This window comes from Spea bombifrons, chromosome 13 (assembly GCF_027358695.1).
Source record: "Spea bombifrons isolate aSpeBom1 chromosome 13, aSpeBom1.2.pri, whole genome shotgun sequence".
Taxonomy (NCBI): domain Eukaryota; kingdom Metazoa; phylum Chordata; class Amphibia; order Anura; family Pelobatidae; genus Spea; species Spea bombifrons.
Window position 1 is genome coordinate 10,013,807 of NC_071099.1, and position 12,394 is coordinate 10,026,200.

General features: G+C 50.5%; 1 protein-coding gene across 16 annotated transcripts; it reads left to right on the forward strand.

Annotated features, from left to right (window-relative positions):
* Positions 1 to 3,491: 3,491 nt before the first annotated feature.
* On the forward strand, positions 3,492 to 11,333 carry TPD52L2 (TPD52 like 2). 16 transcript variants are annotated; one of them, XM_053453720.1, is made up of 9 exons: positions 3,492 to 3,621; positions 4,600 to 4,763; positions 5,671 to 5,819; positions 6,239 to 6,298; positions 8,227 to 8,328; positions 9,173 to 9,199; positions 10,091 to 10,135; positions 10,602 to 10,650; positions 10,779 to 11,333. In XM_053453720.1, the coding sequence occupies exons 1-9, from the start codon at positions 3,603 to 3,605 to the stop codon at positions 10,863 to 10,865; spliced, it is 702 nt and encodes a 233-aa protein (XP_053309695.1). In that variant the 5' UTR covers positions 3,492 to 3,602; the 3' UTR covers positions 10,866 to 11,333. The 16 variants fall into 16 exon arrangements, with proteins under 16 accessions (XP_053309695.1, XP_053309684.1, XP_053309687.1 ...); XM_053453709.1 differs by having other exon boundaries at positions 3,504 to 3,572; XM_053453712.1 differs by having other exon boundaries at positions 3,515 to 3,621; positions 10,784 to 11,333.
* Positions 11,334 to 12,394: the final 1,061 nt, after the last annotated feature.

The following is a 12,394-nucleotide window of genomic DNA, read 5'->3' on the forward strand; positions in this document are numbered from 1 at the left end:
GTAACATTGGCAGGACCCCTTACAACCCAGCAGAGCTGCGCCGGTGCCTTTAATCATAGCAGTAATGAGTATCACACACCTGCGGCCCCTGACACCGTCAAGAGCCCACCGGCTGCCCTCAGAGAACGGGGGGGGGGGCTATTTGTCTCGCATCGCACTCGGTTTCTGCACCATCACCCCCCCACCCCAACATCAACTACCCTTATTCTCTCGTCATACTGGTGGCTCTTGAAGGCACGGGGTACACAAGACCCGGCCTGCAGAGCTGACAATCTAATCATAGATGTCAAGATAATGGTTTTCCGGAGGCAGCAGGAACAGGACCTGTCGAGCCCGCGGCCCGTTAGCGGGGTCAGTAAAGGAGGCTCTAATGTGCGGTTCCGTCATGTAGATGGATCTAGATTTGTCTGGCAGGTGCTGAGTACACTGCAGGCAGCGCTCTCGTCATCTCCTCTGTCTTAATACCTGATGGTATGACCCCGCAGCTCGTCATTAGCCTGCCGTCAGCCTGAAATCATGTAGGAGTCGGAGTCAAATCTAGAATATTTACTAAAAACAGAGACGTTGGAGAGAGATCTTTCCACTGAAAACCACAGCGGTCTCTTCTTAACATTATTATTTCTAGTGTATCTGTTAATATGTCAGGTTTAACCCTTTATCTGGCATAGGTGTGTGCTGCCTTAATAAATGCAGGATTAACGAACATGCGCAGTGCATGGGGGGCCGGTGCCCTTAGGGCTCGGCTGAAAGAAGGGGGGAGTGTAGCGTTGGCCCTCTGTTCACCTGGAATATGGGGGGGACACCTGGAGGGGGAAGGAATTTGCAGGGTCACGGCAGGAATGAGACCTCCTGGAGGGGATGGGGGGGGATGACTGGAATTTGACTCCCAGAAATAAAGATCCCATTCAGTCCCTTTTGGGAGCCCCGGCTCAGCGACTACAAACCCAACACGGGGATAACGTTATCAGGACTGGCTCAGACAGCGCCTGGTCTGTATGTAATGTAGGGGATATGACTGCATTATCAGGACTGGCTCAGACAGCACCGGGTCTGTATGTAATGCAGGGGATGTGACTGCGTTATCAGGACTGGCTCAGACAGCGCAGGTCTGTATGTAATGTAGGGGATGTGACTGCGTTATCAGGACTGGCTCAGACAGCGCAGGTCTGTATGTAGTGTAGGGGATGTGACTGCCTTATCAGGACTGGCTCAGACAGCGCGGGTCTGTATGTAGTGTAGGGGATGTGATTGTGTTATCAGGACTGGCTCAGACAGCGCCCGGTCTGCATGTAATGTGGGGGATGTAACTGGGTTATCAGGACTGGCTCAGACAGCGACGGGTCTGTATGTAATGTAGGGGATGTGACTGCGTTATCAGGACTGGCTCAGACAGCGCCGGTCTGTTTGTAATGTTGAAGATGTGACTGCGTTATCAGGACTGGCTCAGACAGGGCAGGTCTGTATGTAGTGTAGGGGATGTGATTGTGTTATCAGGACTTGCTCAGACAGCGCCCGGTCTGCATGTAATGTGGGGGATGTGACTGCGTTATCAGGACTGGCTCAGACAGCGCCGGGTCTGTATGTAATTTGGGGGATGTAACTGCGTTATCAGGACTGGCTCAGACAGCGATGGGTCTGTATGTAATGTTGAAGATGTGACTGCGTTATCAGGACTGGTTCAGCTCCTGGCAGTGAACTGGTTAAACAGGTGGGGATGAGAAACTTCCCTAAATGAATGAAGGGGAAGCTGCAGCGACCGGCTATTTTAGGGACCCAGAAAGGGGAAGACTGGGGTGGAGAAAAAAAAGAGGAATACCTGCATCCCCCCTGCCCCCACCTGCATGCGCGGAGGAGGGGGACTAAAACGCTATGAAAGGCGCCTAATTTGGGAAAATCCAAAGTGGGTAAAAACCAGTTAAACCAGTATGTGCACAGCTTCCCTGCTCCAAATCCCGCGGGGTTATTAAATCAGTCGCCTCCTCGCCACGTCCCTCAGTGTGGGAGCCGAGTGCTCTCTGCCAGCCACTTTTCAGGCAGTAAAGGGTGCATACGCCAATAAGAGCCCCCTTTATGTGAGACCCCTACAGGCAGCGGGGGAGGAGGTATACACAAGAGACCCCTTTAAAGAGGTTTTATTTTAAATATTGACCCTTGTTATGCCAATCAATCCCCCACCACAGGCAGCGGGTGACATTCCCGAGCCCCCCAGGGACTCATTACTGTTTATGAAGGGAGGGGGTAACCAGATTTGCCCCACAGCCTGCGAGGATAAGAACGGCTTCGAGGCCATCTTTCATTAAACACTTCTTCCTTCCAATGGCCGAGGGGGTTTCTTTGAAATTGTTTTCGCCTGGAGCGTTGAAAGAGACCCCCGACGTTAGGTGTCATGGAACGCAGCTCCATGCAAGTTGTATGTGCACCGGATGCGTGTTCAGCAACAGGGAAGGGGTTAATAGGACCACGCATCCCATTCACACTAATTGGAAATTGGGCTAAGGGCTAGCAATCTATGGTTCTCTGGCACTACAACTCCCGAAGCCCTTAGCCAGCCTACAGAGGCATACTTTGCCCTTTAGATTGCCTCCGCACTTCATAGAGCAGCGCTCTCGTATCTGTAGGCGATAGCGAAAGAAACAATGATAAATAATGTTATTTTAGTTCCTTTAACGCTTCCCTTTTTTTAATCCGCTCCATGCTACTGACATGCAGTCCTTCATATGTTCCAGACACGTGATGGCACCTGTTACCTATGAGAATAAGCGTGTTATTGCACATGTATGATTATATGACGTCGTCATCCCTACTAATGACCTTTAGAAGTTAATTGGCTGATTTCCTACGGGGCATGAGGGTATCTGTGGACAGCTGATCCCCCCATGAATGTGTGAGAGGCTCACCGTATACACAAACCCAACAACCCAACTCCAATAAACGGCTTGGGTTCCTCCACTAGCCCCCCATACCCTCCAGAACGAAACCCCCCTGACCTGCAGCCCTGCGCCCCCTATATCTCAGCTCTCATTTCCAGAGACAAAGCCAACGTGGTAAAGTTGATGATTATTGGCTGACTGGCGTATAATGGATTGCAAGCTTTTGAGGCCACCTCGGTCTCTTCTTCTATTATCTATGAAATGCCTAGATAGTCTGGAAAGCTTGCAATCCATTATACGTCCGTCAGCCAATAAATGGATCATCTTTCCTGAGTGTCTTTCTATGGCTGACACGGTAAGGCTCTATATCTATTCAAATACTCCTCTAACCGCCATGTTCTCCCGGCTTATACTGTAATGAGGGACTGGTTAAATTAAACAGGGACACTTGAGAGGTATAGCACGGTTCCGAACAGTGTCTCCGGTATGGGGTATTCCTGTCTATACATTGCCGGAGAACAGGAGCCCTTTATGCGACTCTGCTGGCTCCAATAAAATGGTTCCTCGGATGGGGGACACGAAGCGACGGGAGGAGAGTGTTTAGAACTCGCTGTCAGACTCGTTTGTTTGGAGCAGAACGTCGCCGAACCTTCGTGCATTCGCCTCAGCTGCTGTTATGTTCCGGGAGAAGCCCCGCCCAGTGTAAGCGATCAACTTCCGGTCAATAGAGACATGGAACCCGGCGGGCAGGGTGAGGAGGGGGCCACACCCGGCGGGCAAATGGTTATGGGGGGGCTGTTGGAGGTTTTCGTGTGTTACTGTTACGGATAGGGGTTGTGGCAGATTGGGCGGGTGGACTCGGTGGGTGTCAGATCAGGGCCTCTGTCAGTAGGAATTATGTCATATGTGCTGTGTAAGGTTAGGGGCCCCTGTCAGTGGGGGCTGTGTGAGAAAAGGGGCCCTTGTCAGTTGGGGCTGTGTGAGATCGAGGTCCCCTGTCTGTTGGGGCAGTGTGAGGTTGGGGTCCCCTGTCTGTTGGGGCTGTGTGAGGTTGGGGTCCCCTGTCAGTTGGGGCTGTGTGAGATTGGGGTCCCCTGTCAGTTGGGGCTGTGTAGTATTGGGGGCCCCTGACATTGAGGCCTAGGTGAGAGTAGGAGCCCCTGTCAGTTGGTGCTGTGTAAAATTGGAGGCCCCTGTCGGTTGGGGCTGTGTGAGATTAGGTGGCTTAGGGGGTCTGTCAGTTGGGGTCGTGGTGGCTTAGGGGGTCTGTCAATTGGCTTAGGGGGCTCACTTCACTTGCTGTCTTGGTATCAGTCCTGAGAGCCGAGGAGAGCGTGCATGCGCTGAGTCTGCTTCCCATCACGCCAGGCTAGGGCATATCGGGCGGGTAGGGAGCAGAAGAGTCTGTCTGGTACCTCGTAGTCCAACGGACCACAGAACTGTCCCCCTTTCTCTAGACCCCTTGCATGGTTTGAGGGGCATTAGTCCTTATAACCACCTGCTTCCGGTGCCAGCCTCTCCCGTACTACTCTGCAGACTCCTCGCTCAGGGGGGTTTCTGGCTGTAAACGTGTGGTGTTTTTTAACCCTTACCTGCCTCCCTGGTGCGCTGTGTGCTCCCCGTTTCTCCTCCCTGCTCTGGCTGTACCCCTCCATGGCCCTTACCCTTGGTCTGCTTGCCCCCGTCCCCGCTTGCTCCCCTCCCTGACTCTCCTCTTCCTTCCTGACAGACATCAACCTTAACTCTCCCAACAAAGGTTTGCTGACAGACACCATGACGGAGGTCCCGGTGGGTCCCTCGGGGGTACATATGCCGGCTGACGCTGCAGGGGCTTCGCTACCGGAGGGCCTGACTGAGGCCGAGGCAGAGGAGCTGCGAGCCGAGCTGGTCAAGGTGGGCCGATCACGGTATCCTATTTTGCATGAACCCAAAATGATTTACTCCGACCAGAGGATTTAATAACGGAAAAGGAATTCCTTTGTCTTAAGAACCTGATAAAGAGTCCGGAATGGCCTTTAAACACCAACAATGACATTTCTATGTGTCGGCCGGCGATAGGCTGTTGTATCTTCCGTTTTAGTGTAAAATATATAATTCTACCCCGGCAGGCATTACTGGGCCAGGCTGCCTTTGAGCAAAGAGCCTACAATCTAATAGGAGACACAGTGATAAGTGTTAACCCCTTGTGTGCCGCAGGAATAAGCGGTGCGCTTAGGAGTTAATGAGCCGTCTTCTCATGCTTTAAATATTAATAAGCTCTCTTAAATATTTCAGGGCAGCGGGTACGATTGCAATTATTCACATTTAAACAGGAAAACAAATATTTCCTGCGGGTCCAAAATATATCTCCCGTCGATAAGACTTCCTCCGAGGGTTTAATCTTCGCGCACTTGGTACATCCCGTATCGGGCTGATGACGTTTAGACCGGGACGGATCATCTGTGCGAAAAAACAGGAAGTGCTGAAAATAACAGGGTTATCGGTACAATCTGGGTACAAATCGTATAAAGTGACGCAATCAACAGAAACGTTCCATTGGTTGCCATGTTGATAGCACATTGCGCTAGGCTTAGTTCTATCCTTGAGTGGTATTCTGCTGCCATCTTCTGGTCAACAGTGATAGTGCAGGGCTGGAAGACAGATACGGCTTAAAAAGTCAATCATTCTTTGTGCCATATTTATTCCAAAATAAAAACGCTTTCTGGGGGCGTCACACTCTGCATTTATCACGGGCTGTGTGAGGTCATCACGGTCGGGGTGCTCTCCCTGTGCATGACTAAACTCTGTTGGTTTTCTGCAGGTGGAAGAGGAGATTCTCACCCTGCGCCAGGTCCTGGCAGCCAAGGAGCACCATGCCACGGAACTGAAAAGAAAGCTTGGCCAAACACCGCTTAACCAGCTGAAGATGAACCTTTCCAGGAGCCTGCAGGAGGTGCAGATGTCCACCGCGTGAGTGTCGCCACCCCCACAGTGCCAGCACAAGGGTCACTGACAAGTGCCAGTTTGCTCTGCCAATGTCTGACCATGTGTGTCACCTTTAATGTGTCCCTCACGCACTTTGTTTCAGGTCACAACTTCCATAACCTACTTCAGTGTCACCTCCTTCTTACCTGTCCCGGTGCCCAGTGGCACAAACCCTTGAATTCGAGGGAAAGTCATTGTAATATTCGAATATTATTAGACTGCGGTATAATTACATAGTCTTGGAAAGTTCTTAGCGCTTCATGAATGTTCATACGCTGCCATCTCTACAAGTTCCAGGAAGTTAGTACTAGTTCGATGTATAGAGTTCTGCGCAGGGCTGATGTGCGGGGTCCTGGGGTTGTTCCCAGAGAAACTCACTCAACACGTATCACTTTCATTTCCAGTTATGTAAAAACCTCAGAGAAACTCGGAGAGTGGAACGAGAAAGTGACCCAATCTGATGTGTGAGTCAATACCAAGCTTGCTTAGGGAACGCGTTTGCGTGTGGAGGCGATGGCGTGTGTGTCGTACGAATGTGGGAGAGATGGTGCGTGTTACGGGGCAGGGGGTGCACATTAGACCCCGTGTCATCTTTCCTGCTAATCTCAAATTGATAAATCTCCAGTGATTATAAATATTTCCCCCGTGCCCATCGGAGGAAAGGCCGCTGGGTATGTGTGTTTGTGATACAGGCGATTGTGTGAATTAACCCCTTAGTTCCCCTATAGACGTACCGGGACGTCCAATAAACGCCCACAAAGAAACCCCTATGGACGTCCCGGTACGTCCAGCCTTTCGTGCAGCGTTAGGGACACATCCCTGCCGCTGCACGGGAGACCAGGCTGTCGTTTGACAGCCTGGACTCCCCCCTGGCAGCAGAAGCCGGCATTGCCGGCTTTCTGCTGCCCGATCTCCCGTTACAGCTTCCGACATGAAAGCCGGTAAGCTGTTACGGTTGAAAGTGCCCGATCGCGCAGTTGCAAACGCGCGATCGGGCATTCCCTTCCGGGTTACGTCACTGCTGACGTAACCCGGAAGGTCATCGGAGGACAGGATATCCCCTGCGGGGATATCCTGCCCTCCGATGAGGCACAGAGACGCTGCGATCTCTATGCAGGTCTGTGAGGACCTGCATAGAGATCAGTGTGATCAGTGCAGGGGGATCGCGGGGAGGAGAGTGAGAGACCATCTCTCTCACTCCCCCTCCCGTCCTGTAAGAGAAAAGCAGAAAAAAAACGGTTAGTCATTTAAAAATAATATTAAATAAATCATTAAAATATTAATATAAATAATACAAAAAAAAATTATAATGTGGGCTGTGATGTCATTGTGACATCACTGGTATGTTCAGGAGGTCCCTAGGAGGACCTCTAACCATTATTGTGTAAAAATAATATATAAAAAATAAAAAAAATGTAAAAAAATTAAAATTAAAAAAAAATATATAAAAAAAGATAATATTTTTTTTTAAAAAAAACCTTACTTCCCATTGCCCTAGCATAACATCTAGCCAGTATAACCCTCCTGCCCCCGTTCACAACCCCCAAACCCGTTAAGCCATAGGCATACAAATTATACAAAATTGTACACCTAATAGAACGCTCCCTGGTGCTGGGAAAGTCTGGAAAATCTATATAAATTAGGTATTTCTGAAATCAGGACACCTGAATTAATAAACTTGGAGGGGATTTTCCATCACTTTACCTAATTTTGTGAGGATTCAGAGGGAAAATGTAAAAAAAAATAGTTTAATTTTCTAATCTTTGCTAGTTTTTACTAAATTTCTCATTCTAAATTTCCAGCTAATCATCCAACTATGGTATCAAACGAAAGCTCTATCTCTCCTTGAAAAAACGATATATAGTTTATATGGGTACACTATTCACAGGAAAAGAAAATCATCGCTAAACCGACATACCCCAAAAATGGCAAAATTGCTCTGGGCTTTGAGGTACCAAAAACCCCTGGGATTGAAGGGGTTAAGGGTGTGTGTGTGTTTGGCGTGGCTGATCTATGGTGTGAGTGTGTGGTGGGGTTGTGGATTATTTGCAAACTGCGTGGTGGCTCTTTGGCTAGTGACACAGACCTGCTGGCCGCCAGTGTCCTAACACACAAATACCCCTGTGCTCAGTCTATAGACAGCCTGCCTCTATGTACCCCTCTGTGTGTCCTGTGCGTAATGAGTCTCCACACTGCTTCACCCTAACCCTGTTTGTCTTTGTGGATGTGTTGTTGTCGCTCTGTCCTGCGTACGTATATATATATATGTGTTGTTGTGCCCCTGTACCTCGCTGTGTTGCTTATAGGCATACATCTTCTTGGTGTGGCGTCTGGGGGGCTCGCTAAACAGCTCTGTGCGCCGTATTAATACGTCTGCGTTTCTCTGTCTCAGTTATAAGAAGACCCAGGAGACTCTGTCTCACGCCGGCCAGAGAACTACCGCTGCTCTGTCCAACGTGGGCACTGCCATTTCCAGGAGACTTGGGGACATGAGGTAAGAGCTTTGCCCACCGTAGAAACGGCAGTAACCCATTCGCTGCCACGTGGCCAGCCTCGTATTATATGGCGCAGGTTCCTGGCAGTGTGATGGTTAAAAAGCATGAAGGTGCTGCGCAGAGCTGATCACGGGGAAGCTGTTAATATCTTCCATTTGCACACCAGCCAAACGAAACCCCTCATCCTCGGGCTTAGTAGCGAATTGCTTTGCACGTGTGCTGCTCCCGGCCCATGAGTCCCGCTCTGCATGTAACTAACACACATGTCGCTGCCCGCTCTGCTTCCTTCCCGCATTCACACACCAGCCTGATCATGGCTCGGACGACACTGCTTCCCCTGGAGTTCCACGGAGGGTAAGAGTCCGCAAAGGTGGGTAACGTTTCTGACCACTGTGAAGTGACCTGGATGACGACGTGTTATCTTGCTGCTATGGCAATAAAAACCCCAAAGCCTGTCGGAGCTTTTTCCTCGTGTCACATGATATATTCTAGTATTAATTTCTAATGCTATTATTTTGCTTAATGTTTTATTCAGCAGTGGGACTGCAGCTTTAAAATGGGCCGTTACATTAATTGGTAGAATTTTTGTTTTTAAGATGCTTTTCAGAAAACCCCTTCACCCAAATGTAAGAGGGTTAATGGTTGCGGCCGTTTAACCCCTACCTCTCTCCGCTGGCTGCAGTAAGTTGGTTTCTGTGGGACCCTCGCTGCTGGCAGAGCCGTCACTGGTGGTCAGAAACAATACCGCGTGCGGCGAGGGTTGGCGTGTTGCGTTATCTGGCGTGTTGGCGGGAAGGGCTGGCTGGTCTTCTGATTCTTTTCTATCCCCTCCTGGCTTTGCAGGGCTCTTCCTTTCTCTCAGTCTTTTAGGTAAGAGGTTCTGCTCCGGTGTACCCCCCATGTATGAAAGGCTGTGGTTGTTCTGTACCGTAGGGCTGTATCCGCTTGGGACCCGACCGGTCCCTTGGGTGACCGAAGGGTTAGCTCCCTAACAACTGCCTGATGGGAGAACGGTTTGGGGTATCAGACATTTATCAGGAGCCCGTCACACTGCTGCTGTATACTGAAAAGCCGTCACTGGGCGGCTGTTCCATGGATCCACCTCCTGGTGCAGAAGCCAGGTCCAATTTGTACTATGTCTGCACTTTGGCTGCAGTGCCGTTAGTGATGGTTTCTTGCATTGCCACAGTCGTCACTCCAAACCGTATTCTCCCCTATATCACAGAGCATGTCATACATCATATGTAACATCACATATCCAGCTCCGTATACGCACCCTGCACATTACTCATTGGTGATGTATCAGAATTCTGACGGGCGGCTGTCATGTGACACAACGTAATGCTGTCTTTGTAGTACATGCTATTAGCCTCCATGGCATTAATCTCTGTGCCCGTACTAACCCACAGTCATTCAGTCAGTCCTCGGTATGTTATGGCGTGAACGCGTGTCTGTGTGCAGCCTCTGTCCTGCCGTCTCTGATCCTGTGATGTTCCGGTGTGTGCCATGTCTGCCAAATGTGTCTAATTCTGTGCCGAGCAGCCAGGTTTATGGAGCCGCAGAATCTGTAAAGGCAGTTAGAGCTGTTTGGCTGGCTGAGGGTGATGTGGATTATGAATCCCTCTCTGCCCTCACAGATTATAGGGATACAGATATTAGCCCCCGCGGACAGACCCGGCTGCTCGGCCCATCTCTCGCTTGTAATATCCGTGGGATTTCTGTGTCGCTAATTCTATCTCTCTGCTCCCCATGCCTTCCCAGTAGCAGTTACTCCATCCGTCACTCCATAAGCATGCCGGCCATGAGGTAACGTATAGCCCCGCCAGATGCTCTCCTGTGGGCGGGGGGTAGACTGAGGTGAAGGGGGGGTGTGTTAATTAGGGATAAAATAAGAGGTTCAAGTAGACCCTGAACCCCTCAGTCCCTGCTTTATTCCTCCGAGGGAATTGTTATTTTAGGGCATTATTTCTAAGTGGGTGGTAAATAAACACGCAGGAGCGGGTCTGTGATGTTCCGTTGCGGTGGTTCAGCCGGTGCCTGCTTGGGATCAGATGGGTAAATGCGTGGTAGGACTGGGGGGATACCATGCTGGGTTTCTGGGAGTGGGGCCCTTTAATTCCAGGTTGCCTCGGCAGAGTGTGCGTTACCGTCCTCCTCCTCCGGATGGTAACCGGTCTCCTGAGGCGAGTCGATCTGATAGGAGCCCCGTGGGTGCTGGTTGAGGGTTGATCGCCCGCCGTAGCGCCCGTTTACTCCGTGTTTGTCCTTCTAGGAACTCGCCCACATTTAAATCATTCGAGGAACGCGTTGGGAGCTTGAAGGTAAGACGCATGCGATGTCCGTGGTCTGTCTGTGGTCCCGGTCCTGCCGGAGTCCGGTGGATGTGCGCTGAAGTATCTCGTACGTGGCGCTCCGCCGGACCCCCATCAATTCTATTCTTTCTTCCCAGAACAGAGCGTCTAGCGGCGGAGAAGGAAACGGCAGTCCCAATCTGAACTCTCAAGACGACAAATCACAGGACTCGGCTCCGTTCTAGGCCCCTGGGGGCCCGTCCTCTACGCTTCTTACCCTTCTCCCTTAGTACTCTCATCTCGGAGCTCGGTGGGCGGCAAGGAAAAACCCGAAGACACTAAACCCCCACAGAACATTCCTCCCGGTTCTGTTATCAGACACACTCCTTCGCCGAGGAACGTGTGTTGGGACCCCCCCCGTGCCGAAAACTTTTTTTTCTGTGTTTTTTGCTTTGCGTGACATTTGAGCCCCGCTAGCCTTATATTAATGGCTACATCAAGTCTCCAAACCTTTATATAGGGAAACTCTGTATTCCAGCCGATATTCTGTGAAATCCCTTAATTCCCAGGCGTTTCGGGTCAGCGGGATGTTTTGTGGTCCTGAGATAAGCCGTGTGTGACTTTGGTTTATGCCTTGGGGGTGCCCTGTGCCTCACAAGAGCTCCAGCTCGTGTAACACTACGTTATTAAAGGGAATTGCCGTTCTTCTTGAATGCAAACTTGATTTTCCTACAAGCGCCTGGGCATTTAGTTAATTCGCACTTATATTAGGCACTTTCCCCTCTGGGGGAAGCTGTTCACCGCTGCACCTCTTACTTCCTGTTGTTTCGCTCCAGCTTCTTATCCAGGAAGTGCTCCTGTGAAAGGGTGCAGCTGTAAATCCCTTCCCCCAGCTCACTGAAACTATTGTTGCTGGTAGAGGAACACCATGCCTGCTGTAGTCATTATTGTCCTTATCCTCCATTAACCCCTTGAGCTTAAAGAAACCAATTACTGCCATTTTAACCTATACTTTGTTTAAATGGAAAATAGACGCACTGTTACGTTCAGCCTTAATTCTAAACACAGTTTGGTGATTGAAAAAGCCGTTTAAAGCTCTTTTTCCGTCTGTAGGGGTTTCAGACATCTGTTTTGTAAGCTGATGCCCCCTCCGAGCCCCAGAACATACCCCTGAGTTCCCCATAAGAATCCGTGGCGTAGGGAGGGGGTAGTCGATTCAGATGCTTGTTCCAGAGCCGCAGGATAGCCCGATAAAGGAATAAATAGTCTTTTTGTGTTTGGGAAGCCCCTAAATGCAGGATTTCGTTGCGTTCCGGCAGATGGCCGTGGTCTGACGGCCGTGGTCTGACAGCCGGTGCTGCCATCGAGGGGTTTGCTTTAATTTTATCTTCTGTTAGCGATTCCGAGACCCCCAGACGCGGTAACTTTCCCGTTATACCTGAATTGCTGCAGTCCCCGGGGCAGCTGGAACGTCTGAGCGTATACTACAGGCATGAAGGAATGCTCGTAGACGAACACGCGCTGTACGTGTGTCACAGGAAACACGGCTTTGCTTACATGTATTCCCTGTTGCATCTCAAAAGGTCATGTTCATTTTGAACGGCTGCGGCTGATGGGAGTGCCGCTGATCGCCGGTATATAGAGGAGAGGGAGGGAACGCGAGCTGTGGGTTGCCACGTGGCCGCATGCAAATCAAGCCTCATTTGCATACAAGGCCTCACGGGTTGTCACAAAGGGAGGGGACATTTGCTTGCGGTCCCGATGACTCGATGTG

Coding starts and splice junctions, on each gene's coding strand:
- TPD52L2 (XM_053453720.1), top strand. Junction 8,329..9,172: donor AGGAGACTTGGGGACATGAG/GTAAGAGCTTTG, acceptor CTGGCTTTGCAG/GGCTCTTCCTTTCTCTCAGT. Junction 10,651..10,778: donor AACGCGTTGGGAGCTTGAAG/GTAAGACGCATG, acceptor CTTTCTTCCCAG/AACAGAGCGTCTAGCGGCGG.